The sequence below is a fragment of the Aythya marila genome (assembly GCF_965140915.1).
Source record: "Aythya marila genome assembly, chromosome: 2".
Lineage (NCBI taxonomy): Eukaryota > Metazoa > Chordata > Aves > Anseriformes > Anatidae > Aythya > Aythya marila.
Genome location: NC_139043.1, coordinates 135,680,705 through 135,706,926, shown reverse-complemented (window position 1 = coordinate 135,706,926; position 26,222 = coordinate 135,680,705). Strand labels below are relative to the sequence as shown.

General features: G+C 42.7%; 1 protein-coding gene across 2 annotated transcripts in view; it reads right to left on the bottom strand.

Annotated features, from left to right (window-relative positions):
- Nucleotides 1-26,222, bottom strand: part of GRHL2 (grainyhead like transcription factor 2) — a 60,374-nt gene that overhangs the window by 26,472 nt on the left and 7,680 nt on the right. For both annotated transcript variants that reach the window (XM_082754323.1, XM_082754324.1), the window contains exons 2-8: nt 22,138-22,327; nt 19,118-19,185; nt 17,205-17,589; nt 13,661-13,713; nt 10,668-10,821; nt 8,167-8,278; nt 4,241-4,335 (exon numbers count right to left, since the gene is read on the bottom strand). In XM_082754323.1, the coding sequence (XP_082610449.1) occupies nt 4,241-4,335; nt 8,167-8,278; nt 10,668-10,821; nt 13,661-13,713; nt 17,205-17,589; nt 19,118-19,185; nt 22,138-22,327 (1,057 nt within the window). The remainder of the gene's footprint in view (nt 1-4,240; nt 4,336-8,166; nt 8,279-10,667; nt 10,822-13,660; nt 13,714-17,204; nt 17,590-19,117; nt 19,186-22,137; nt 22,328-26,222) is intronic.

Genomic DNA, 26,222 nt, shown 5'->3' with positions numbered 1-26,222 from the left:
ACAAATGTCTCTAGCAAATGTTTACATTACTCTTTTGAAGCTTCCTCAACCCACACCACACCCCGGCAACTACATAAAAATGCCATTTGCCTTGAATCCCAGATGCATACTTACTGAACCATTTGTATACCCTGAAATTTCACCATTATTTGCTATCACTGCTTAACTCTTCTCTAATATATAGAGATGTTTGCACGTGTGCATATCTATATATATAAAAGACATATATGCACGTATACACACAGATACGGCTTATTAAGGCAGCTGCCAAGTATAATACTACATAATTGCTGGCACTAATTCCCCAAAATAAAGTGCTTTTCCTCCAACCTTTAAATTTTGAGAGTAGAGAAAATATTAATTTCCTCCCTAATGAAATGAAATTTGATGCAACTAAAGAAGGAAATGAATAATTAAGAACAAAATAACGCTTGTACTGTTCAAAACTCATCCTACATATCCCTAACCAACGTTAAAGAAATACAGATTGTCGCAATTCAAATCACTGCTAGAGACTGTGCTGTTTTATCAGCTTCATTTTACAACTGTGCCCACTGGAATCACAGCTCGCTTTGGCCCACGATGTCTAAGAACCTAATCCTGCAAATCACTCACTCACTGAAAACACAGCTTATTACTGCATGCTCAATGCCAAAACTCATTAAATAACTGGAAAGGTTCCCAGGGGCTTCAGCGTGCTTTGGATTAAAGATCTACATTTCAGTTAAATATAGTAGGACAATGATTGCACGCAAGTATACACAACAACTGCACGGCACACAACTACTGTACACACCAAAAACCATGTGCCAGCACCCACATGAATAGCTTATCTGCCAACATGCCTCTTTGCTGCATGTCCAAGTTGCATGGCTTTGCAGAAATCAGTCATTTCTTGCTATCACTGATAGGTATTTTGGTCTGCTTCAAGGTGACAGTTTTCTTCACCGAATGGTTCACTGAAGTCACAACTCAGAATTAAGGCTGAAAAGCACTGCCCATAAAAAACAGACAAATAAACCTTGTTTCCTTGTAACCTTGTTTCAAAGGTTACATCATCCTACCCATTTCAAATTAGCAAAGTATTAATCATAGAGAAGGCATATCTCAAAGAGGTGCTATGATTTATTACAAAAATATCCTCATTTCACCAGGAGTTATTCTGCTTCTTAATTACCTTCCTTGCAAACTCATTTCTGCCAGCAATAAGCAGGCAGAGGTATGTCTATCAAAAAAAAGAAGCTCTCTATTCAAAAGCCTCCACTAAAACTTTGTCAGGCAGCCAGATACTGCAGCAAAATCTTCAGTAGGGCAGCAGCAAGGCAACCAGCTTCCATTTAGCGTATCATAAAAAGACTTTAAAAAGATGGTTGAAAAGTCAGCCAGTTCTTGTTAATTGTTATTTGTTTCCTCACCTTCTTTTAAAGAATTCTTTTAAAAATACCAAACGTGGTATTCGGGTTCAACCAAAGGGAACCAACAAATCACCGTGCCCATAAATGCTGCGTATTTATATATAGAAGTAAATAGGGGAGTGAATTGAAGATGGACCATGCAAGAAGTGTTCTGCACTTCCTACCACTGCTTCCTTACTGCTCGGTGTTTTTGTCTCACGAGTTTGATGTGGCTGTAGACCCTTCCTTTCCCAGTACCCCAGATCTGAACCATAAGCCCCAGGGTAACCTATAGGTCAGAGCCCCACCAGATGAACGTGTCATCCTACAGAAAGGTCTCCGCTCCCCCAAAAGGGCCCAACTCTGCTCTCCTGGAAGACAAAGGGAACTGTTGTCACCAACTTCTGGTACACCTGAGGAAATAAAGTGACTTGTGTGCTGTTTCCCCTAGTCCCCAAACAGCAAAGGAGGTATTATTCCACAGTTCAGCCAGCGCTGTACAAGATCTCCTCTTTCCTTCCAGCTCCTTTCAGAAGACGAGGGCACAAGGAGCTGGAGGCAACACCTCGGTTCCCCCCATGGTCCCGAGGCGACAGAGACACCTCTGTCTGTAGACTTTGAACACTCATTTCCTTCACACGAGATCCAACTGGGATGCTGCCTTAGGAAACTTCAGCAGAACGACTGCTAACGGGTGGCTTCTGGGTGTCACGCTCGGGCTGTCGTACCCCCATCCTGCAGGGCTCCCAGGAGGAAGGAATGGCTCGGCTCGAGTGTGGGAGGAGAAAAAAATCTGGATTCGAATCAAGTGCCCTCCAGGTGGAGCATGCAAGTGAGAAATCCGATGCTGGAGATAAGTCTTCCTGGATGCAGGATTTAGTCTCCCGAGAGAGACGGGGATATTTGGTTAGGTGAGCTCTGGTTCTGTTTGATTTTAAAGATCGCTCCCCTGTGCGGTTCCAAGGTCTGGTCTGTTGGTTTTTTGTTGTTTTTTTTTTTTTTTTTAATTTCTTCCCGGGCCAGTAGAGCGCTTCATCACATAAAGTCTCAGAGGCCCTGGCAAGAACTGCTCTGTGCCGCTTTTGTCTGACTCAGAAGAGAAAGGTCTTTGTGCCTGTGAGGTTAGTTTTAATCTTGAAATTGTGGTGAAAAGGGAAAACAACACTGAGCAGAAACAATGGGGCCAGTTTAAAGATCGTCGCTCAAAATGCTTAAGAAAGGAGAGTCTGTAATTAGGGCTGGAAAATCTTCATCTCTCCCGGATGAGGTAATTGCTGGAGAAAAAGCTGCCTTCGGTGACGTGACTCCGAGTCCACAGCTTTCAAACACCGCAGGGGGATCCTATGGGAATCCCCACACTGTGTGCAACTGGTTATTTTATTAAAGCCTCCAACAAGAACAAGCATGTGTGTACGTGTACACGTGTGTGTGTGTGGTGGGGGAGTCTTCAGCAGGGTGACAAGCTTACCAGTACAACCTGATCTATGCTTGATAGCCCAATACCAAATAATGTTATGAATCCTCTTATTTTTATCAATACATTCTCAGTTCACAGTCCTAAAAGATCAGATACCTGATAACAACCCCCCAAAATAAATAAGCATAAGCCAACATACATTTTAATCACTGCTTCCTGCAGAAATACAAGTGACTCTCTTAAATTTCACCCCTGACTTTTTTTTTTTTAATTCCAGCAACAATAAGTCATTGTTTTAAAATCTTCCTATGCTGTATTTCTGGTGGTCATAGTGCAAACTGTTTCCTTAGTGCTTCTGTGAAGGCCCTCGTGAAAGTCCATCATGCTGGAGATGCCAAATGAACTGCCACATCTGCTTAATGTGCACAATGACCACATGCACGCAATGGTCATCTGTTGTGACTGCAGGGGACAACACACTGCTGTATTTTGAAACGGAATCGCAGAGTAGGGGATATCCATATTTGAGATATCCTTGAATGTTGGGCATTTTGTATTCAACATGACAACAGTACGAGGAGTTTGTTCTGCTGGACAGTGTTGGCTGTTTGTTATTTCTAAGCCCCTGAAAGTCCTGCATTACCCCCACTCATTTTACACCGCCTAATTTCTGTTTGCTTTCTGGAGGCAAACTTGTTCTCATAATTACCTGCAGCTTTTCATTTCTCCTGCACTGGGTCCATGCAGGTAAAACACTGCTACTCTTTTGATGCCTTTATCTATAAGGCACTTCTTAAGGTGCTCTGATGTCCTGGTTTATAACTTCACTACAGCAGTCACAGCCCTGAATGTAAAACCCCATGTCTGAGGGTATCTGACCATTTAAAAATAAAATTTTTTAAAATGCATCAGTTCTCAAAAATAAGCTCATTTCCCCTTGAAAGGACAGTCTGTGTAACACTATAGGAAAAAATGGCACAAACACAAGGAAAGACAGCCCAGCTTACAGAATATTGAGATGAGTATTACAAAATATGGAGATGTTAAAAGTGCAGAAAGGAAGATGCTAATTTAGAGAATGGGAAAATGTGCCTTGCAGTTGACACTGAGTTAACAAGTAGGAAAAATAACTTTTAATTTTTCTCACTAGTAAGAAACTCTGCTCTGAAAGCCCCACAGGTTTTCTTCAGAACTACATCTACCATTATTTGACAGTGACACAGACATGGCCACAACATCATCCTGACAGCTCTGACATACCAGAGCTTTTCTGGGTGGCCAGAATCCCTGGTGTCAGAGAAGGACCACAGATCTCAGGAGACAGAGCTCCCTCACCTCCATCTACCCTTCTTATTAAATAGGAGAAAAGTGGAACAGTGACTGAGGATGGTACTTATCAAGTGATACCATCTGCATGGCTTTTCCTCACCTTTGCCTCCTCATTGACATCCCAAGTAAAGGACACAGCATTGAACGCGATTTCTTCGATGTTCCCAATGGTGTTAAAACTCTCCTTGTAATCAGCTGTAAGAAACAAAATACAACAAATCTCATGAAGTTTTGAACTACTGAAGTTATTAGTAAGCTTAACTGCAAAGAGGTACTATACAGCAACTTGAGTTCGTGTCTAATACATTCCTAGCTAATGTTCTTGCAAAATACTGCTTGCTTTCAAAAAAGGAATCACTGTGACTGCACTGGAAAAGAGTGGGTTCATTAGCTTGGCCAAGGAATGGCCAAAATTGGAAAATTAACTAAAAGCCTTTTTAAACATTTAAAAAGAATCTTGAAGGCTTGACATAAATAAATGACATTTTGGTAAAGCTAAAGAAGCTTTCTAACAGGCTAACAGTTATCAGTGGAGGAAATAATCAGTAGGGTACATTTCTTGCCCAACAGTTTCAAACTTTCTTCAGAATTACTGCACTGGGGGCTGGATCTCTATTTAAGAAAATAATTAAAACACAGAGATCCTTTCTCCAAAGTGTATCCGAGAGTAAAATAGATAACAAAAATGTAAACAATTGTTAAATTGTCTGAATACAAAATCAGCAGCCTCTTCTCACGTACTTCTCACGTACAGTTGATGTGGTGTTACCAAATAATTAAAATTACAGAAGGAATCAAAAGCAAGAGGGAGGAAGTCTGAATTTCAAAGAGGATGAAAGCATTAAAAACAACAACAATAAACATTAAGAGGAGAAAAGGGGAGAAAAACATGTAAGGAAGATGATTTGTGGCTCTTTCTAACCGAAAAGTGAGGCAGGCCCACTTTTGCACTCCCTTTACCAGTCTGTTTAACACACTTTGTTCTCTTTGATGGCATATTAAGAGAAACACCCTGCTTATAAGGAAGTAATAGCTGCTTGATTAAAGGAACTTCCAGATTCTTCAAGAAAATGCAGCAGCTTTCTCTAGGCCCTATGTATCTCCTTAGCATCCCTTGAGGGCTGCAACTGGACTCGGTGCCAAGGGACTGAGGTTAGATGATGCAGCAATCTCTGTCATTTCAACTTTTGCCCAAATCTGCACTTCAGAAACATGCTGATTCTTAGCGTTGTATTCAGCTATAGAAAGAGGATGTTTTTGTATTCTACAAATGAGAGAACCGAATGGTTTTGATATGCATTTCCTTTGCCTTTCTGAAAATAACCTCTTGGTCTCTAAAAGTAATTTATTGGCAATAAGTGCATTAAAAGCACTTTCAACAAAAACACTCCTGCAAGAAGAATGCTTTAGCACGAGAGATGTGCAGCTAGTACATTTTCTCTCATCTGAAGCACAGGGATGCTGGCATTTCACTGAGCAAGTGAAGCTGTGTTCCTGGTCTACCTGAGTGATTTGGGCTATGGTAGGAATCCAGAGGCACTTTAAGGTGATGCAGCAGCTGACCATGGTGTTTGCTGGCGGGCTTTCCATTCCCACCATGAACTCAGATCCCCTCTCTATCTGAAGTCATTGGCTTCACTCTCTAAATTCAGTGTGGGAATGCAAATGAGAGGAATTAGAAGACACAGAAGTGGTTTAATATGCATGTGCACACATCCACCCACCCCTTAAATTTATGATTCACCAGAAAGTGCCTCGTGTAACTGACTGCTGCATATGGGCGTGCTGTGTAGGTGCTCTTTGGAAAGACATGAACAAGATGTCTTGTAAAGACACGTGTTTTCTTCTCATAAAAGGCTGTCAGATCCCAGCATCCCACCGACCTTCCCATTCCCTTCTCCCAAGACATGCCCCCGCTTCCTTAATTGCCATACACAAATCTCCTGGATTGTGTGTGTGACGTGCTGCTGGAAAGCAGAATTCCTTTCCATTCCCCTTGATTTACGCATAATTAAAGAGAGATCCTTTGTAGATTAAAAAAGCGTTTACATCCAAGGATATTTGGAAGTTGTTAGCAGGATTGTTATTGTTCCTCGTCTGCTGCTGTGAGTTACCAGAAATAGAAACTTGGGGTTCTTTGGTATGCAAGAAAACAGCTCTACGGGAAATATTTCCTAGTTTGTTGGGTAAGCTCCATATTAAATGATGACAAATTTCAACATTAGGTGCTAATCACTTTCTTGCATTACATACCATTGTAGTAGGATTTTTATTGAGCACATAAATAATACAAACTTTCCTAGAAAATGCAGGGGTAAAACTCTGGAGCACAGTTAACCAATCTAAAGCACACACTCTCTATGTTCACGTTTGAAGCTGCTCCAGTATTTGTCAATTTATGGTACTGATTCTGAAAAATCAATATTTGACATAATCCAATATTGTATTCTTTATTCGATCTTATTAAAATAAAAAGCTAGTGACCCAGTATCACAACACAGCAGGGTGTCAGCAATATTTCTCATTTCTGCTGGTAAAAACAATCAAAGTGCCTCCTTCTTCACAAAAATCTATAGCAGCAAAAAGCCAAAAAGGCTATTCACAGATAGTTTTAAAGGAGCCTAATACATACTTAACCCTCTATATGTTGATAGTGGGGGTGAGATCCCAAAGAACTACCAACAGATATTGCCCCCTGAAGATGGGGCAGGTCTGATACACACCCCCGCACGTAGCAAGCCTCTCCCACTGCCTGCTTAAACACTCCCCAGGGAGCATCCTGGCATTTGCTGTCTCACTCATGGACAGCCAATTCTCCCCGCTAACTATAGGGGGTGTGGACATCCAGTCCTTCACAGGAGCTCGTCAAGCGTCTTGGGCTGAATTCTTAACCTAAAGGGAAATCTTCATCATATCACACGGTGAGGGTGTTGGCACTGCCATGCAAGGAGCTCCCCAGCACACACCTTCAGAGGCATGAGTACTGCAAGCTTGCAGGGACTAGAAAGCCTTCAAAACAGCCTTCAAAAACAGCCCTGACATGACACTTTCACTCTTTTAATGTGTCATGAGAGGAGTCATTCGGGCTGGGGCCACTTTGGGACTGCTTCCCAGTGCTGGTGTTGTCACCCCTAAATTCCTGCAGTGCTCTCCTGGGTGCTATCAGGAGTCAGCCTGATCCCACCACCACCACCGCCGCCCCCTCTCATTCCTACCATTCAATGGTTTGGTTCCCTCAGGCGGTGAAAACAAGATAGACTTTGTCTGCTTTGGTCTGACTGGGATCGGCTGCAGATGGCTGCTGTGTAAACTGCCCGTGGGAGGGGAGAAGTGCTTGATGTCTAGACACTCCCACAGGCTTCGACTGCAGGCTCCTTGGCAGCAGGGACGTGTTCTCCCTCTGCTCCAATCTCCCAAGCATGCAGATAGGGCAGCTGGGACTGAAATGGGCTTGTAAATACCTCAGGTGGGATGGCAGTGAGCAGGTCCCTCAGGATAGCACAGCAGGGCTCGGGGTTTCTCCCTTGTTTCTCTCTGAAACCCGACAAGACAAAAAACGGGAGGTGTGGGAGTCCAGGGAGCTCATTTGCTGTCACCATCGTGATGGCATCTCAGCTCTCAGGATGGGCTTACACAACACTGGGGCTCTTGCAGCGACACAGCCCCAAAACACTCACATCTTCCTGGGCTGGAAAGCCTCCTGACTAGCTAACAGAACTGATACGTGGTCAAAGAATGGATCAACCTTTGAGGAACAAAAGGAAACAGACACTGCTGAGGAGGCACAGACATTGATTTCCCAGCAGCAGAAGAGGGAACACTAACAAATACACATGCAAGTGGAAGATTTTCTTTGCGACTACTTTGGACCATTCCTTCTGCATGGTCTGCTTCATAGACCATATATACAACACACACATACAAGCCATGCACACATTGCCAATGCATCCCACTGCATCCTTCTGCAAGGTACCAGAACTTGCCACACACTCTGCCATCTTCTCCAAAACGTCTTCTCATACGTACCAATGTCAAGGACCCTCTGCTTTGCTGTGTGTTGCCGAGAGTGCCAGTATTTCCAGTATTTCAGCTGCTCGTCTCTGTTTTTATCCTCACTAAAAACAACCATGACCACGCTCTAAGAAAATCAACAGCAGAAGGTGCATTAGTTAGTAGGTAATTAATAGGCAAAACCCACAAAAGTTAAACTCTCCCATATGCTTCTAATGCTGATCCACTCACTGCCCTCCCACAGCACTTGGATTGTAAAAGATTGTTGTTTTTTATTCCAGCCCCAGACTGGAATATTTCCTAGGAGAAATGCAGTTTTAAAGCAGTGGTGGTGTTGTTATGAAGCTCCGGCTTCCTGGGTAAAGGGAGGACATTTTCAAAGAGCAGTTCAGCCGTGCTTGGGTTACTGGTGACAATGCCAGGGAGGAACAAGAACTTCAGAGGGAAGTCTCATGGGGTATCTTCGTGCTTTGGGGAGTTAAGAGAAGAACCCAATTTGTGTGGGTTACATGAATAATAATAGGTCCTGACAAAAAATGTAACAGGTAACTTGCTGCAAAAGCCAAAAACTCACACAATTTTTATTCCATAAAATAGAAGTATTTGAGCATAATTAATGAGTGGTGGCAATGTTGATGCTTTTCTTTATCTTCTTCCATGAATATACAGCTTTAGCGTGTAGTCCAAATACCCTTAGGAAGAGGGCTCTTGCATGCATGCATTCAATGATAAATTCAGTGTGAACATTTACTGAGCTTTTCAGTTTAAGTTCTGGATTCCCCTCATTTAAACCGCGTGTTTCAAAGGAAACAGATTGAAATTTTATGCAAAACTTCACATGAGTAATGGAGGCTTTTTCACAGGAGCCCCCTGCTGTAGTCAAGCAAAATTAAAAAAAAAAAAACACAAAATGATAAAAAAAATGCTAGGTAACCTGCAAAGAAAAGAAATAATGGAGGACAAAAAAATTAACTTGTGAACATCTTTTGCTTCCATTCTTCCTTTAGCCCTGAGTCACCAGGTTCTTAAAAAATACCAACAAATTATTTGATAAGCAAGGAACTAGATCAGAATTGACATGCACGCTGGCTGGCCAGCAGGTGTGTGCTAGCTGCTCAGCTCATACACTCAGCAGGACTGGCAGCTCAGACTGTAGCTTTTCCATCAAGGGCAGCATTCATTCGGGTCTTTTTCCTCTAGGAACCACTTATGTGGAACTTGTAGAGGGTTGATACCTTCAAAACCTCTTGCCCCTCTGTCAGGTCTGAATGGAATTGGCAGTAAATTAATCACTTGGGTGGGCGCCTGGCAAACACAACACTATTGTGTTGTGTTTGGGTGGGATTTCATGATCTTCTTTAAACCATACATCCACTGGAAGAAACGGTCTCATCTCTGCTTTACAGTTTCCATCTCTTCAGCTGCCACGGCTTCAAAACTCATGTGGCTATGCAGTGAATCACTTGTGAGGATTGGTTTTCATCCAGATCAGTGAGCTCCCGATTCCTTTCCAGCTGTACTAGAGCTGGCACTACAAAGGGTGGCTGTTGGGTGCAGAGACTTTTCACCAGTAGGGAGGTCTTACATCAGCTTCAGCCAAAATGAAACTCCGTCATCAACCTCGTGTTCTTCAGAAACCAGGACAAAAATGAACCCCTGTTCAGGTTTACAAATCATTGCTTCTCTTTAAGAAGAGCATCTCCAAACTTATGACAGAAGCAGTTAGGTTGTCGTCTGCTTCACTGACATTGCTTTTCATTGGATTGTGTGACTAGAGTCACACCATTTTGAAGGGACTTCATTTCTTTGGATGGAAACACTTTTGCAACCTCATACGTATGCAGCCCTTTCAGCTTCAGGGTGAACTTGGCAGGGCAGAGGCTCTGAGGCTCATTGTTCATTCCAAGGTTACAGGGATTAGGATTTGCTTACTCCAAAACATTACCAGGGAAATCAGGAGGCCTGCTCACCAGGCAGATGTTGCTGAGCACCCAGCTCCAGCTCTATTTTCAGAATCCAAGATGCAAATCATCCATTTTGGTATACCAGGTGAATATCAAGTGAAATTTCACACTTCCAGAGTTTTAAAATTGATGTCACAAAGGATGGTGTGCAGTTTTTCACATTTTATCTGAAATGCTCTGGAGAGCACCTGCTGAAGTGCACGAGATGGACTTGCAGAGCAGATGTAGCAGTTTTCCTATTTTATTTTATTTTTATCAGGGCAATGATAAATTCATCGATGTTGAGAGCGATATCTGTGCGATCATTATTCTGTTAAACCATAAACTAAGGCAGATACATATGTAATCGATTAACTTATAACTCATTGATTAACCCCAACATACTCGAGGCCACCAGCAACATCACTCTCCCAACTTTACACCAGGCATAAGCATAACCTTTTTCCGTCCTCTCCCACAATAAAATAAAAAAAGAAAATAAAAAACCAACCAACCACAACTACATTTATCTGAAGAGCTCCGTTCCCATCAAGGAAAGAAGTTGGACTATACCCTGACTTTGCTGATGGGATGCCGGAAGCATTTGTTGTCACCCGTCTCGCTCAGGGTAATGGCGTAGAACTGTCCTTTGTTTAAATAGGTCATGGGCCCCTCCCCTTGCTTTTGGCGCAGGGATTTGGTAGCTTCTAGCGTGTACTGAAAAGTGCTGTTGAAAAGACAAGGAAAGAAACAGCAAGAAAATCCACATCACTTTCTCTTTTTCTCTTTGTTTCCATGCATTGCATGTTGCATACAGTAGGTACACATGGCGTTAAGGCATCGGAAGCAAATAACAAAATAAATAAATTTCCAGGAAAAGGACACGCAAGCACAGAAAAATACAATTTTCCTTTTTTCAAGTTCATTAGATCTGGAGATTGAGCATAAAACTATCTGGACTGTGAGTCTCTTGGATCATAGGCCACAGCTTTACTTACTCTGGAAAGAAGCATCACAAAGAACAAGGCTGTGCACCCCACAGCGAGCGCCACGTGCTAGGAAGGAACACGGCATAATTTACAGTATTACAGGGAAATCATCTGCCTCCACAGACATTTAAACTTAGTAGTGCCACAGAAAAAAAACAGCTCAGGAAGAACAGAACAAAACTTGCTGCAAAAGATGCACATGGAGAACAGAAAGTGCAGCTGCTGCTCTCAGCACAGGGCAGAGAAGCAACACAAACAGGAGGGACAGAAAGCTGATTTCCTTGCAGACAACATGCTACCAAGGTTTTTACATGTCTTCTCCAAATTAACCAGAAGAAAACAGTCAGATTTAGTTGGGTTCTGCAATTAAGCAACCTCCCCTGGAAAAAATATAAGAATTAGAGAAAAGGGAGGGCTTGCCCTTGTGCCCGAAGTGAGATTGTAGAGAAGACCCTCCCTCACAGGAGATCTTTTCATCTTTAGGAGCAGAACATGAGCTATGAAAAGTTTAAAGCCCTATTAACAAGTGAACTGCTAGCTGAACACAGTTCCCACAGAGCCTCTTCCAGCCACCTCCTCCAGTGATGGGCTTGAATAATAATCCAATAAAAACCGTGCCCGCAGCTCCTCACATTCTCTTAAATGGAAAATAATGTTAACCCTGCAGAATAAATCTTGTCTTCAAACTGCATTTGGCCACATTCCTGATCAATTCTTTTTTAACTCAACAAGGCACTTGCAGGATGTCCCCACAAACTAAGGACACGGGGGAAGCATTTTCACAGAGGTCCCAATTCAGCACAGTATTTAAATGGTGCTGGAGAAGAACCAAAAAAATGAATACGTTGCTCTAAAATAAGTGCAACCTTAACTTCCCAGTTCAAACAAATACTTTGGATCATCATAACACTGCCATAGCAATATGGAAAAAGGGAAAGAGAAAACATTTTTAACTATCCAGTGGAGGGGAAGCACTAAAATGCATGAATAATAATAATGTTTTTTAAATATCTGCTAGAAGAGAGTGCGGAAGTAAAACCCTGGTCCACAATTTCTGTCCAAAAGGAAGAAGTTTCAGTTTATCGTTAACCAAAAATGAAGGCAATTTCTACGAGCTTCTAAAAGCTTAATCTAGCTTATAAATTGAAATGTGTGTGTTTCAGAAAGACTTCACAGAACGTAAAGCCCAGACATGCTGCACCTGGCCAGTTTTGCTGTCTCCGTGTGGTACCACTTGGGAAGTTTCTTCTTGTTCCCAGCTGGCAATCGGAGTACACACAGTAGCAGGAGGACTGCTATTACCCTTAAAACTTAGTTCAGTCACTCAGATGATTATAATGCTATTCTGAATCTCACCACGGGTACTAAAGCCCCATGTAGTTAAGGAATCTTGTATCAGGTCTTCAATTACTTTCACATTCACCACTTGCTCTTTTTCAATCCAAACCTTTCATTTCCGAGCACTTACCACTTCCACACAATTCCCAGGAAAGACATATTTTGCTTTTCTTAGCGTAGATTTGGAGGTTACCTTCTAAAGCGGACCTGGGTCACAGCACAAAAGACTTAATGTCTGAGAACCATTGCTTCAAAATCCCATTTTTTAAATATCCAGTGTAAGTGAGCACTTTTTATTAAAGACCTTAATGACTCTTTTAATATTGCTCAGAAAAAAAAGACCAGGCTGTTAGAAACCTCCACTCCAGAAGCAATCATATGGCTACTCCAGGAAAAAAAAAATGCAGCCATGTTCGTGTTTCTAAAATGAGAGTCATCTCTCAGATATAAACAGAACTATTCACAAGATTAAAACTAAGCATTAGCTTATAAATTTTACTGATAGCAATCTTCAGCAGTTAAATGATTATGCTTTCTTTGCCCATTCTGTGCATTCATTTTTCTGTGCTTAGCAGAGAGGATAATAATCCTTTCGAATTTCAGTTTCTAATTTTTTTTCAAAAATCCTTGAAATCTTTTTTTTTTCTTTTTTTTTCACGATTTGTAAGAAATGTTTTACTTGTATTATTTTGTAAGTAAACATGAAGAATGTCAAAAAGCGGTATGAAAAGACAGAGGGTTTCCCAGAAAGCCTACAAGGAGTACCTAGGAAAGCTGGAAGGAAAAACATAAAGCCATATTTCATAAAGCCATATTTCATAAAGCCAAATTTCATAAAGCCAAATTTCATAAGGTGAGTGGAGCCAGTTCAGCCATCCTGAACGTTTGGGCTGTGCATCCTGCTGTCCTGAGAGATGGGAAAGATCTTCCCTGACACAGCTGTCAGAGCTCTGCCCTGTTACCTGGGGGGGCTTCTCTTAACAGCTTTAATCTCACATAACTCCAGGGGGGTCAAGAGGAGTTACAACCCAAAACAGTGCTGGGGAAACATAATAGATGAAGATACAAACCCATCAGATTTGAAAAGTAACACACAGAGGAGGATAAGGGGAGAGCCGTGCTGGTCAGTGTCAAGTGAGGCCTGCAGGTGCCTCGGGGTGACAAGAGGGAGGGTGGGAGCCCCTCCTAGATACATTCTTATGTGATGCCAGCCAAAACATTTCAAAGTTTATGCCATACCTTGTTTGTTCGTAAATATATTCCTCAGCCCCCACTGACACACTGCGATACTTCTGAAAAATGAAAACAGCAATTATGTATGGTTTGATACAAACAGAATTAAAAGACCAATAAGAGCAAAATTGTGCTTGTTTAAGGACGCTTCAGAAGAAACCATCAGCCATTTAAAACTAAAAGCCCTAAAAATTGAGGTGGAGTGTCCATGGTCTTTATGCTGGAATTGATAGAGATAGTTCATTTATACCAAGCTTTTAGTTTTTCATAACCTAAGAGCTCCAGGAATGTAGCTGAAACACACCTTGTGCATTGTTGTACTCCCTGCCTGCATATTAGCCTATTCTAAAGCAAGCCTGTAAATGCACATCCCATCTCAAAGACAAGCAGACTTTCTAAAGAAATCCAAGTTTTCCTACTGATTTCCCAGTGATTTTGTTTTGTTTTACCTTATTTAAAATTATGTGTGTGGACGGAGGTCCTTAAGGCCTATAGTGAAATGTTGATAAAACTTACAATATGCCTGTTTTGAGTAAGTGTGGTGATGCTGGCTAAGACTTTGATCAAGGGTCTGAAGCACCCTGAGGAGAGCTGGAACTGCTCAGCCTGGAGAAGAGGAGGCCCAGGGGATCCCATCACTGTCTGTAAATCTCTGACAGATCCAGGCTGTGTCAGTGGTGCCCAGTGCCAGGACAGGAGGCCCTGGGCACAACCTGGCCCCCAGGAGGCTCCCTGAGCACCAGGAGCCCTTCTGTGCTGTGCGGGTGACGGAGCCCTGGCACAGGCTGCCCACAGGCTGTGGGGTCTCCTCCTTGGAGCCCTTCAGCAGCCGCCTGGACGTGGTGCTGGGCACCCTGCTCTGGGTGTCCCTGCTTGGGCACGGGTGGCACCGGCTGGCTCCAGAGGGCCCTGCCGGCCTCAGCCACTCAGGGAGTCTGTGAAAGTATTTCACCTTCAATATACCATTCTGTTGGAGTGAAATGCACACTTTACTAGATGAAAGAGACCAAGAGTCGCTCTTCACAAGGTGAAAACACACCTATCGAAGCTATCAAAAATTATATCAAGAGGTGAATTTCTCAAAAATGAAGTCTTATTGCAAGGATTTTTACCTTGCATGCCTCTCCATACAAGCCCATTTGTACTCTATTACACAAGCCTTGCATTTTCTTCTTTGCTTGCCTTTTGCCTGAAACACATTTTTAGCGATTCTCATTCCCTGATGGATCATTACATTTAATCTCCAGGATTTATTTTTTGATCACCACTCATCAATAAAAAGCTGTTTCATTTCCAGAAGCCTCAAGTCAGGTCATCTTTAAACAATTTTTAATTCCACCTTGTGTGTAACTGTGCCACAATAAATACCCCGTAAGATACTAGTGAAGTGCAAAGGCAATGTGTACCAGTTAGGAGGATTTCCTGAAGATTAGGAGTCACAGATTAATGCACATCAGAATATATAAGCTAAATACTGTAAGAAATCTAACCTCTGATGGGGTCTCGTGGGAGGTGTTCCTGTCCATGGCAGGGGGGTTGGAATTAGATGATCATTAAGGTCCCTTCCAACATTCAATTTACTTACCTATCCTTGAAAATTTTGTCCTACATTATAAAGGACTCATAAACTAATCACAGCTAAATAAGAAAACAAAAGAGATGAGAAAGGTATGTTTACATTCCTAAAATTGTACCGAAAGCACACAACACACATCAACCAAGGCATCCACTACCACAGGGATCTATAAAAACTCGGCGCTCCTTCAGTATAACAGAACTGAGTCACTCAGTAAACATCTTAAGACTATTTCAAACACTACAGTATTTAGGAATACTTTTTTTTCTAAGTAAAAGTATTCTAAAATACTTCTTATTTCTAAATACTGCAGTATTTAGAAATGCAGTGGTTGAGAACAAATGAAGGGACAGGCGAAGTGTTTCTGCAGTGAGGTGGGAAAGCTCCTCCTGCTCCCCTGGGTCACATATATGTGAACATTTTGGGCTGGGAGGCTGCTAGCAGCAGTACTAAGCTCACCTATATTTCAAGCAGCTACAGATGGGGACCTAGTTAAAGCTCATTTGCCTGTACAGAGGTGAGGTGAAGACAGAGGAGAGAATGCCACCTGAAAATTCATTCCCCCCACTTTTGCTCTTAGGTTTGAGCTGCCTATTTCTCCACAGGCTGCAGAGAAAGCCTAGGTGGCAAGTATCATACTCTGTTTTAAAAGATTAACAGTAGTTTTAAAAGATTTTTTTTTAAATAAATTTAAAATGACAGATGCCATATAAACAGAGTTTGGGATGCAAGGACAGAAGACAGATGTAAGTTCCCATTTTACCCACCAGGCTGAACAACTTTGCACTTTAGACACAGCACTGTGAGCAGCACAGACTGCCTGTGTGGGTAGCTTCCAGCAGCAGGTCCCCTCAGGAACCAGCATGGTGGTGGAACTGCTCAGCTGCAGCTCGCCAGGGAAAGCCATGTGCACGTTATCAGCAGACTTCCATAAAAAGTCATTGACCAGTAACAAAGAAAAATAGCTGAAATACCGTGATTTGCTGATGCACAACTGTGTTTCTAATCCCAGGTTTGATTTTCCTGATTTTGCAATGGCAAGCTGGAATTCCCTCATTAATTGTTCATTTAGTTGACCTAGAAATGTTTCTAGATCTTAAAATGGATTTCACTTTCAGACGGCTTGATCTACAATGCTTGTGTGGGGACAACTTACTTTTCTACCATACAAAAACACACCAAATTTCTCATACATTCAGTAAGAGCCACTTACCCTTAATGTGGCTTGTCTTGTGCTTTTGTTTGTTACTTGTACAATTTCACAGAGGAGGAGGAGAAAATCCGAGGAGAGCTTTACCACCTAAGATGTCTAATTACTTGCAGAGGCACTGTCAGCCTTAAATAATTTTTACCTTTCTACAGTTCTGACTTGTATGCATTATTTTGCTGCAGGCAAAAGCAGCCAGAGGTACTTCTTTTCCTGCCTGTTAACTTCTCCATTCCCCTCCAGCCAATTCATTCTACTAGTTTAGCTCACTTGCATGTGTTGCAGAGCAGTGCCTGGTGCAACAGACAGCTCCTGAATAAATTAGGTTTATCCAGCAGCACAGACTGGCACTGCTCATTTGCACTTTGAGGAGAACATCAGGAATTTCCCAGTTACAAATGGCTGCTGTTTCTTACTGCTCTGAATAGGTCTGAAGGCAGATCTAGTTAATGGACAACATCTTTCAGAATGGCAACTATCCTCTACTTGCTTCAATATCCCTGAAGACAAAAGATCACTGTTACCGTCCGAGTTTGGAATAAACAACTTTAAAAATGTTTTCTGAAACACCTCATGGTGTCCCCCTATAACGAGAGCACAGACAGGATCATGATGAGATGAGTTTGTTGAAAATAGCATTACTGTTTTTCTAATGGTTCTTGTGGACAGCTCAAATCTCCTTATCTTGTTTACAAGCTCAAATCTCCTTATCTTGTTTACAGCTTTTTATTGAGTTCTGAGATGCTAATTGGAGATGAAAAACTTACTTCTGTTCCTCCATCTTTGAAGGTGTCACTGTAGGTACTGTCAGGAGTACTGCGCTGGTCATCTTTGAGATAATTTGTGTGGGGAGCAATGTTGGACACTTCGTATGGCTCGAAGATAACCCCTCGGTGCTCCTCATTTTCTCCTCTTGCATAGTGTGCTTGTGGGGTCATAAAAACAGGGGTGAACTCCTCTGCTTTTACCACAGTCACTCCAGTCCCCGTGATTGGCGTCGAGCTGCCAGACACGTTTGTGTTGTATTCCCTTTTGGATGACTCCAGCGGATCTTGGTTCAAGGACAGGTTAACGGGCACCGTCTTCAGGACTTGCACGCGGTTCTCTCCCCCACTCAAATTGCTCTGAGCTTCCGTGGTGTTGAGACAATTTCTGGGAGACAAAACCAAAAAACGTTATGGACTGTCCCGATAAAGTAAATCTCCTCCTCAGATAGCTGAATGGTCTGAGATGGCAGGGAAGGAGATGTGTGCACTTTCAACCCCATAACAAGCAGTACATTAACAAATACCAGGCACACGACGTTGCCAGGCAAGCAGAGAGGTCCCAAACTCTTTAACATCTTGGGAAAGACAATTGGGAGGACTTGTTACGATAAAATTCTGCACATCTGGGGTTATTTTTGTCTTGGCTTATAATTTGGATGCAAAGTCAATCCACCAGTGCAACAACCTTTGGGCACAAAGTAAGCATGGAGAGCAACACAAGGCATGAATCACTAACAGTAAATAATTTGCATGTGAAATAGGAGGAACAGCAAAATTCGTGTGCTGACACATGCTGTCAGGCTGCTGACGGGCCGCTACGGCTGGTGTGAGCCTGGTACCAATGCTCCTCTGCAAGAACAGGCTCAGGAATCCCGTGGTATCAGGGTAGATCAGTAACGAGATCGTGGCTGCAAGGCAACCCCCAGCAGCATTCCCACGTCTCTACCTGTGGCTGCTGTAGAAAACAATCAGATTGTTCACAGCAGCTGCGCTGACATTAGATTGTTAACCTATAAACCTTTCAGTAGGTTTCTGCTTTGTCTTCAGCCCAGGAGATCTGTTCTGACACCAGGGTTCCTCTCGCTCGGCTCCCCACCGACAGCCAGCTTTGTCGATCACACTCGATTTGGGAATTTGTTTGGAGTTGGCAGATGTAAAGCTGTCCCTCAAAACACTCTGGTGTCCTGCTCTGAAACAGTGACTTTCTACCTACTACCTATTTAAACTTTGTCACAGCACAGCCAGTAAACACCCCAGAGGGCAGTCCTGAATTAGCTACATTGAAATAAACCTCATGCAGCTCCTCTCCGCTAGGATTTTTCATGGAGATAGCTTCCTAAATGCAAGAACTTTGTTCTTTCTCTGTAACTACAGGCTTTCCCTGGTGCACAAGCCTTAATGAAGGCAGGAATCTGCTTCCTCTGACTCATCGAGTAACTTGTAGACTACTGAGAGGGGCTGAAATCTGAGATCAGTAACAAAAGCTTTCCAATGGAGTAATTTTAACAGTTATTTGCATATGGGTGGACATACAGTTATGTTAAATTAAACTATATAAATTAGGCTACTGAGTCAAAGTTACTTAGACTTTGCCCTAAAAAAAAAAAGAAAGAAAGAAAAGCAGTCAATAGCCAACTATGGATATAATCTGGTTTTACTGATCTCAGCAGCAGCAAAAGAACAAAACAAAACAGAAACCATGAAACTTTCTGCTACTTTTCAAATTGCATGTTTAATAATCCCATTCTGTTTTTTAATAAATGAAAAGGGAGCAAACTTTGCTTCCCCAAACGCTCTTCATTCTTTTATCTTTTGGAAGAAAACCATAAACCCTCAGGCTCTTATAGCTTCTTCAGTTCCCAACCGATCACCACTGTTAGTACCTGGGTGTATGAGTTGGAGTAATACCGTACCTTTTATCTTGGTCTTCTTGATTATCATTCACTTTGTTAACAGACAACAGCCTTTTATCTCTGGGAACCTGAGAACAACATCAGGCATGGGGTCAGGTAAATGCAACTGGCAGGTATTTGCAACTTCAGACTGCTAGAAAAATGTAAATCGATCAGTTTTGTCTAATTCACAAACGCCAGGAGCTGTGTTTCTCTAGGAGACTGATCGTGAACAGGAAGAGAATTTTCAAAGGGAAAAACGCAGAGATTGCGCTTTTTCCTAGTTTTTGGGCACACAAATTTGGACCAAAGCTCTCTTCGGCATGTCTTTATCTTTGAAATATCAAGCTAGGTCTAGGCTTGACAAAATCCAAGCTTATATTCCCAAACACTCAGACATGCACACCTTTCACTGGACAACAAACGGTGGGGATGAAGAAATGAACCTTTGGTGAGCACTGCGTGGAGACCCTTTTAGCCCAGAGGAAGCAGGGTTTTCAGTTCAACCCCAAGAGCCAGCTGCACAGCCCTCCTGTTAGAGAGCAGTCGGGAGGATGCAGAACTCCTACCACGGGACGTCTGCAGATCCTTTTCTTCACTAGCATGGGGAGAGGTCGGGGCACCCTGGTATGTCATCAGAGGACACTGACTTCTGCTTTGCTGAGTGCACTGGCAGCCACAAGATGTAAAAATGAAGTCAAATCTGACCCCAATAGCCTCAAAATCGACACCAAAAGTGACTTACAGATTTGCCTTCCCACATACTGGATTCCTGACACCAGCATAGAAATGAAATCACCAAGGGCAAAGCTGCTGCCGTGACTGTGTTTTTCTTTTCTTGCTGAAGCAGTATATTTGGAACTAACATTTCTACTGTTTTTGACAAGAGAAGGTATACCCACTCCATCACAGCAGCTAACTCAGACTAAAGAGCAAGAATAGACCCAAGAACAGGCTTAAGTCTTGCTTCTTATCTCTAAATACTTCACAAAAACATCAGGAAAACATAAATTTAGAGAGAAAAACAATACAGTGCACTACAGTAGCCAAGGTTAACATCAGCTATAGCTGCAAGATAGCAGCAGAGTCCAAGAGTGCTAACCAGAGACTTTCCTGCTCTTAGGGACATCCTCTCTCCCTATTAAGTGTCCTGCTGGTTAACAAAGCTCTTTCATGTATTTTAGAAGTGGGATCCAAGCCACAGTTCACACACTTTGATTCCCATGTTAATATCATGTTTTTATCCCTGAAGGAAGGTCTGTGTTTAGGTAAATATCAGTACAAGAAAAAGGAGAAGGAAAAAAAGGAGTTATATTCAGCTAATTCCTATTGACTGGAAAAAGCCCTTCAAAAAACCACCATTACCAGGCACATCAGAACAAATGAGCCATATGATAAACAAGGACAATTCAAGGGAGCCTTGTGCACTGGAAGTCCTCCTCTGCACTTCCACAGTACAGCACAGAGCTGAAATTAGGTTTTAACTTCCTCTTTGAGAGCATCAAGAATAATCCTTTTCTCCCACTTTGACAGAAGTAATCATTGAATGCTGGAAAGGGCTTTGAGATTAACACAGTTTATTCCATCTGAACCCCCGAGTCTCTTGCAACTGCCTGGAATGAGGAACAGATATGTTTATTGGAACACAGTTATGGGAAGGGAATGGGCTGTTCTCTGTTTTTATAAAAAAATCCAGCAGATTAATGAACTGCTAGATACCAGGGTATTACTAAGACAGAAGCCAATACTCCAGATGGTCATACACATCCCGAATTTTATGAAATTAACTTCAGACTCTGGCATTGTGGTAAGTCTGCGAAGCAGAGAATAGGATCTCTCCTCATTCTCACTGGGAAAAGTCCTCTACTGACAGCAACACACAAAAGAATGGAACATCTCTTGAAATATTATCAGTAGAGAAATAAAGCATTATTTAATCATAAGGTTGGTATATGGCATCTTGCAATAATACCCTTTTTCCTCAACACACATTTAATGATTGTAGCAGAGACTAGGAAAAGAAGCCCATTCTCTAAAAGCATTTATAGTAATAAATGCCAGCAGCAGAGGTTTTTCATTTTTAACATCCATTTCCACTTCCTTATGAATTAAGAGGGGAGCTGGCATTGTTCTACTGCCTTTCAAAGATCATCCGTCTAGTTCAAGCTGAGGTGGCTTCAGGAGCACTGAGGTAGTTTAAGTGAAATGAACAATTTCATATTTTAGTGTTTGCTAGGCAACACAGATTCTGTTTCCAGAGCACAAAGAGGTGAGCCTAGGTTTCAGAGTGAAATTTCTGCGCCCTGTAGGGCTCTCATCCAATTTCAGCAGAAGCCCTGTTTCAGCTATGAAATATATGAAAAAGAAATGCGGTATCAAAATGGTAGGCAAAGCCCTGGGCATAAAACCAGATACAAACTGAAATTGTTTGTCAACGGCTCCCCTGTAAATTGAATTAGATCTGTGTCCAGCTCCATTTCTGTCCTCCACCTTTTGATTATACTGCAAACTTCCAGTGCAAGGGCTAGACCTCACTGTGAGTTTGTACACAGCCTGCTGCAATCATTGGACAAATAAAAATAACATGGGAAACTGTCAGATGAGAGATACTGCAGCCAAAGAACAAACTGAAACACGTGTGGAATGAAGCAAAATGCAGACAAACCTACACATGGACAAGGTCTCCTGTTTTCCACTTATTAAGGAATATTGGAAGTAAAGAAGCACAAATAAAAAGGGGGCTTATTCATCCATGGTTCTTCCCAGGTAAGAGGAAGAATACAAGGCTGAAAAAGAAATAATGCTTGCACTGATATGACATTTTTGATTTTGTTTTTGTTTTTGTTTTTTTTTCCTTCCAGAACTAAATACATGAAAACAGATGCAGACAGGCTTCCTAAAACAGAAAGGATGCTCGATGCAAGTAGCAGAGAGAAAACAAGACGTAGTGACTCCTGTCTTTGAAAAATGGCTCTTTGGATGCCTGTTAAAGTCGGGCCTCTGCCAGTGCAGCAGGGTGGAATAAAGATGGAGTTACCTACTTTATAATAGTCATACAACAGGCCAAGAGCAGCAGCACTGTCCTCATCACCATTTATGCTCATCATAGCCTTGGTAGCTGCTGTTAGGGGGTTCTCCAAATACGACTTCCAGGCTTCATCCTCGCTGGTGTACGCTCGTCTGGTGTTGAATGAAGTGTCATTTGGCACTAAGGCCACAAGTCGCTTGTTACTGCATAGACAGGAAGAATAAAATTGTGATCCAGCAGGGATTATTTTATTTGTAATTCACAAGGCATGTTAAAGAACATCACATAGCTAAACGAAAGTCATATGATTACATCAAGCATCTCTGTAATAAACTTTGTGACATATTTATCAGTATTAGACATCTTCAGAACTTAACCAAAAAATTATGTGTGTAGATCTTCTTATAATTCAAATGGTTTTTTACTAATACAGTTAGATCTATTAAAATATTTTTAAATTATTTGTAAAAAAAAAAAAAGGAAGCAACAATACAAGAGCAACTTTGCACCAATATTTCTGCCAGATGTACACTTGATTGGGGAAAAATGCATTTATCTAAGATCATTTACAGTAAAAAGACATGAATGGAAAAAAAAAATGAAATTTATGCAATGGTACTCTAGTGTTCACCTAAACTGAGTCCAGTTCTGTATTTAATAACTGGGTACATCCTATAATTGAGCTATTCTCTGCTTTTGGAATGCAATTTGTCAGCAACATCAGACAGCCTGTGAATAGAAAAGATATGAGCAATGGGTCCAGCGCATGGAACACAAGAAGTTAACATATTTGGGCTCGGTTCCCACTTTATCACTGACCACATGTAGTTACAGAGCCATGGCAAATATACACAAGCCCATTAGGAGGTGGGATTTGCAGTGGAGCGGTTTCCTCCAGCCCAGGAGTGGTACAAACTGCCCAGTGCCAGAGGATATCATGGGAGATTACTTTGCCACAGATGGGGCTGAAATTTCCAGTATCACGGAAACATTGATCAAGATAGTGGTACCTGCTTTGGTAAAATGTTTAATAATCGCAGGGATAAAAGAGCTAGGGGAAAAAAAAAGAAGTAGCATTCCTATTACACAAGATAGCAGGAAAACAGAGTAGGCAGGGAAATAGTTGGAGAGAGGTGTGCTCACTGCACGTTGCAAGAACACTGCCAAGGTTTATGGCTCAGGTTACACGGATCCTGATGAAACTTTTAACACATTACACTGCACAAATCCCAAAGCTGCAACGACTACGGAGCGACTGAACACACTGCCTTCACTGGTGAGACTAGCCACGCTATTCCCCGTGACTTTTGGAAGATATTTTGTGCTATTTTCCACATATAAATCGTCTGTTTCTCAGTCTCCTCTTTATGTTCTCCCGTCCTACAGGGCCAGCACGACAAAATTGGGCTGTTGCAAGGAATTGTCATCCAAAAACCACACAGCCAAGGTGCCTGCTCGATACGGGCCCTGCTGAATCCACAGGTCGGACCGGGCACGTCCTCTCAGCCACGGGATGGGAACGTCTGTAGGATCCAGCCCACAGCACACGGACTTCATGCTGAAGCCAAATGTTTTCTCTGGCCTTTGAGGAAGAGGAGGGGGTGGCTGAGATTAGCATCTCTTCGGTACAAGGGCACTGTTTACAGGTTTCTTTATTTAATGAAAAACAAAATCATCTACGTGGAACAAGGAGTACAGTTTTGTGAACTCTGGGGGGGAAGAGGGCATTTCATAGCTTCACAAAATACACCCAACAATTTCAGTTCGGGTTACGTCTTCCTTTCATCTAAAACACTTGGGTTTTCAGAAGTTTCCCTCCTTTCCTGAGGGCCTTCCTTTCTGCCTGGCCTTTTGCTACCTCTTCCAAAGATTTCTGCCCTCCTTGTATTCACATCTGTGTCGTCGCAGGTTTGTTAGAAAAAACAAAAGCTGAAGCACAAATTAGGAACCGGGGGAAAGACAGCACTGCTAGGCCTGCTTTCCTTTTCAATAGTTTATTGTTAGCGACTCAAATCAGATCTGCGGCGGCCCCATTGTTTGTGCCAGGGGTGGCTGAGGGCCTGTTCCCGTCCTGGAAGAGCCAATCCTCTCTGGCTCGGAGCTCATTTTCCATGCAGGGATTCTCCTTTCCTCAACAAAGCTCCCCTTCAGCCACGCCGCCGGCGTTTCGGGGCAGGCAGCTGTCTGGTGAGGCACACGAAACTCCTCGCCTTCCTGAAGTGATCTTAGCTCACCGTCGAGAGCCGTCCTTTGTTAGGCCACGCTCTCGTGTTAGTTAGAGTTAGAGTTAATTAGAGTTAGTTAGTTAGAGTCCTAACTGATTTATGAAGGCTACAGGCAGATTGCGAGGTGCCGTTTAAAAACACCTCAGCAGCCGTGCTGTCTGAAGAAACGCTGGAGGGGAGGAGCCCGCCCGGCCTGCCCTAACAGCAAAGGCAGTCCAAAAGTGATAAAAAAGTAGTGCTGGCCCTCAGAGGTGTCGTGTGTGATGCTGTTGGGAAGGGTTAAGGTAAAGGAGACCCGGTTCCAGCACAACCAGGCCGCGAGTGAACAGCGGGGATGGCCGGGCAGCCACAGGGGCACGGGCCCAGAGCCTCCCCAGCATCTCCTCAGAGCGTGTTTGCGCTAAAACCTCGGTTTTCATGTTTAAAACTTCAATAATCTCCTCTGGCCAGAGACGGTCTGCAGCATAATCAACCGCCACACTCGTTGTGTTTACTCTGCAAACAGCCCGAAACAATAGCACTAAGAAAAATAAAAAACTTCCTCTTCCCCCCCCCTCCCCAGCCCTGTAATCAGCTCTGTGGGAGGTTAATGGTCAGGCCTAATTATCATGATTTAACATAGTCAATCATTTCAAAGATTATACCCAAAGCAGTCAGCCAAAACAACCGTGCTGGCTTTCAGAAAACTCCTCTATTAATTAAGGTCGTTTGGGTGGGACAGAGGGTGGCCCTTGGGAACCAAGGCTGCTGTGGGCGCACGCAGTCCCCTCTCCTCTTCCTGATCCTCAACATCAGGGAAATGTGACAGAGGGGCAGGGGCTCCTCAAAGATCAAGCCCCCCTAAGCTAAGGAGATGAATATTTTACATTTTTTAATATCTTCTTCAACGGGGATAGCAAGGCCGGCATCTAGCCTCAGGTGCATCTTCTGAAAGAGCCCAAGGCTTCAGCACAAGCCAGGCGGTGGAGAACAAGCCCAGCCCCGACTGTGCCCGCTGCTGATGGGGCTAACCCACTGCTCGTCCTCGTCTTCCTCCTCCTCCTCGCCGCATTCGGGACGTGCACTAACCTTCAAAGCCAGGAGAGGCATGCCTACACACGCCGAGATCACGCCACTGCTGCACGGCGTAGAGACAGCTTAACGAGTGGGGATACTCGGCAGGGAAAAGCTGCAGGCTTCCTTTCAAGCTATCCGATGAGCCCCTAATGAATGCCAAATATTTTTCTCTTGTTTTACGTTAAACAGTAGTAGGTGGTTACGTGTTTTAGTTTATAGGTGTGTAAGGATGAAGGCATTTTCTGAGGTATGGTCTAGCTTAGGGGCTACATTTCCCTGACACCTGAGTGTTTGTATCAAGACCAGATTTTGCATGGCTTTTATTTTACAAAATCTTTTTTCCCCCGAACTATTTAGTAGAGATTTTCTTGTTTATACCAGCCTTGCTGGTATAAAACAAAAATTTGTGTGCTTTGCTCCTAAGAGGAGTATCTACAATTTCCAGATTGATACCGGTGATCTCTGCATCTGGCAAACCGCTGCTGTTAAAATTACTTTAAGAAAAACTATTTCTCAACTTTATAAAACCAGATACTACAAATGTAGTGTATAAATAGAGACGTCCACAACTGTACTCACTGTTTCATTTTAGTTCCTGTAGTAAAGCAACACGGGTTGGGCAGGACTCAACCATCTTAATGTCAATACACGAAGTGAATGGAAAGGGCCGGCCTTTCGAGTCCTTCAGATCTGAGATAATGAACTTTCACCAGCCAGCACTTGGGGCTACAAAATCCTACCGGGGACAAATTCTCACGCAACTTGATGCAATTTGTGAACCAACTTGCACAGAGCCATAAATGTCCATTAAGGCATT